Source organism: Pyrus communis, chromosome 17 (assembly GCF_041283825.1).
Source record: "Pyrus communis isolate YQ-2024b chromosome 17, ASM4128382v1, whole genome shotgun sequence".
Taxonomy (NCBI): domain Eukaryota; kingdom Viridiplantae; phylum Streptophyta; class Magnoliopsida; order Rosales; family Rosaceae; genus Pyrus; species Pyrus communis.
Window position 1 is genome coordinate 13,524,569 of NC_142581.1, and position 2,757 is coordinate 13,527,325.

Below are 2,757 nucleotides of genomic sequence, written 5' to 3' on the forward strand. Positions count from 1 at the left end.
CATTCAGTTTCACTTTTCACAACTCATTTTCTCTCTTCTGTATCAGACATTTTCAATCTGCACGTAGAATTTCAATACTTTCTTTGAAAAAAAATAAAAGGGATACAAATAGAGAATTTAAGAAAAACGGAAAAAAAAAAATTCAAAAGAGAATCAAGATCGACAATTCAAAATGAGTGTGTAACAAGTGAAAATAAGTATGCACAAAAAATTTTAGATTAGTGTATCAATTTGATCGTTCTTCTGTTAATAAATCTGATAAAGAATACTAACATATATCTATTCCAAATCTCAAACCTTATTTACTTTATTTAGAACCCCCACATACCCCACACAAGAGATGATGCTTTTGTTCTCATTGAGTCCACTTTCCTCTCTTATATATATATAAGTTCATCGAAACCTCTCCCTTCTCGCTGCTCCTCACACCTTCCACACCCTCACCCCAACTCAACCACATGGCTCGAGATCATGATCTACAACGCCAAAGCCAGCCGCTTATACGACACGGGTTCCCCATCCGGCGTCGGAAACTCCCTATGATCCGTCTCGGCGGGCCAAACCCGAGGCGAGTGGTTCTGTTTACTAGAATGCTTAAGAAGATCAGGCTAAGGTGGCTGAAACTTCAGTACTTGTGCATATTGAAGAAGCTCAAGGAGTCTTACAGAAACATGGTCAAGGATCTCATGGAAGCTGGGGCGAGTTTGGAGACCTTCCACCAGAGAGTTTTCATGGAGAGTACATTTTCTATTCCAATGGGAGTTTCTCTCTCTAGCTACCCTTATGTTGCTGGATCAGATCGGCCTCGAACTCTTTTCATGTTGATGTAACTCTTTAATCTTATGAAATCTCATCAAGTTTTCATCTTTTGGAATTAAAGAGGAAGAAAGATGTTACCCTTTTGCTGTTTTTGTTTGTACGTTATTAAATATATATTTTATTTTATTTTGTCGAATCTCTACCTATGTATTAAGAGTAACATATTGATGAAAATTACACACACACACACATATCCTAGCATGTCGTTTTTTGTGTGCAATGGATCTTAATTTTCTTTTTGTCTTGCATGCGATTTTTTAACATGCAATCATACAGATATCATCGTTTGCAATGGAATAGAACAAAAGATTTATGCATCTCATTTCTCTCCAAATTTAACACAATATTGTTTTCTTCTTTTTGGTAACCTATATACCAATATATTAGTCTCGAGTCTCGATAGTAGATCAATGTTATAGAAAGACCATATATTAAAGAATGCATACTCGTTCTGCAGAACTATTTTGGACCTGAGATAAAATCCTGGTCAATACAATCATAAACAAACCAATTTTTATTTCCCTAAGAAAAACATATGCATCTTTTTTTTCGTGATCAGTATACAATTATGTATATATCTTTTTTATCAAGTAATATTTTAGAGAGTTAAATCAAAATTTGTAAGTCATACGACGTGTTGTTGATGATTCAATTATTACTTAAGTATTGATTAACTTTTTTATTTCCTATTGGTGACACATCAAATGATTTACAAACTTAATTTAAAATTTTAATTTACCTAACATTATTCATATAATTTTATAGAGAAACAATGTGTAACATCCCACATCGCCCAGGGAAGTGGATCCTGTAAACCTTATATGTATATTCCCATCTCTACCTAGCACAAGGCCTTTTGGGAGCTCACTGGCTTCGAAGTTCATCGGAACTCCGAAGTTAAGCGAGTAGCGTGCGAGAGCAATCCCATTATGAGTGACCCACTAGGAAGTTCTCGTGTGAGTTCCCAAAAACAAAGCCGTGAGGGCGTGGTCGGGGGCCAAAGCGGACAATATCGTGCTACGGTGGAGTCGAGCCCGGGATGTGGTGGGGGCCCGGGCCGGGATGTGACACAATGTCACCTATTGACACACCCTAACCCAGAATGTCCACTAGGGCTCCGAATCGAGCTATGCTGACCAACACCTGGAAGGTGACGAAGCCATAAAGTGTAGTGATGTGGAAAGTGTGAATAAATTTAAACCTAAGAGTGCCTAAATACCAAAGTGCACTGGTGAGCGGGAATGAACCCATTCACATGTGACGTCAGAGCATAAGTAAAATATAGTAAAGTAGGCAAGGATTATACCCTCAGACGTAGCCATTTATACTAAGACTCACCAAGAATCCTCGTTGATACGAACTTTCAGTAGCTGAAACCTGGAGGGGCGAAAAACAGAAAATGTGAGTGGGCAGAAACAAAGTTTTTGAAAACACATTTATCTTTTTAAAAATAATAATAACCCCTCACTGTAAACCCGTATAATTTCCCAAAAAATAGTAATACATACCTATGTAGAAATCATGCTCGAGAGTAGTGAAAACCAAGTATATGCCATGTCAAGTATCTCAGCAATAAAATAGGTAAGCTAGGTGAAATAAATCAATGTAACTAATATGTTAGCTGGAGTCACCTAACAGACCTGTACAGCTGAGCCTATAGCTCATCTACTAATTCCTGCACATGAGTCGAAACCACCTAATGTGGTCTGTATGACAGGCTGGGTGTAAATAAGTATGCTCAAGTGCTACGATTACGTGAAGGCTGTGCGACGAATCGCAGGTCACCTACGAGTCTTAAACACCTAATGTGGTCTATACGATAGGCTGACACTTGACTTGGATTCAAGTTGAGCATGTGGTGCGGGAGGTGAACGATCACGTGAAGGCTAGGCTCTGGCCATGGGTGGAGCACTAACACCGGGGTGCAGGATAATGAGC

General features: G+C 38.6%; 1 protein-coding gene across 1 annotated transcript; it reads left to right on the forward strand.

The window, feature by feature from the left end:
- The first annotated feature begins 361 nt into the window (after window positions 1-361).
- On the forward strand, window positions 362-955 carry LOC148689497 (uncharacterized). Its single transcript, XM_088689888.1, has one exon. The coding sequence runs from the start codon at window positions 459-461 to the stop codon at window positions 828-830; it is 372 nt and encodes a 123-aa protein (XP_088546014.1). The 5' UTR covers window positions 362-458; the 3' UTR covers window positions 831-955.
- The last annotated feature ends 1,802 nt before the right edge of the window (window positions 956-2,757 follow it).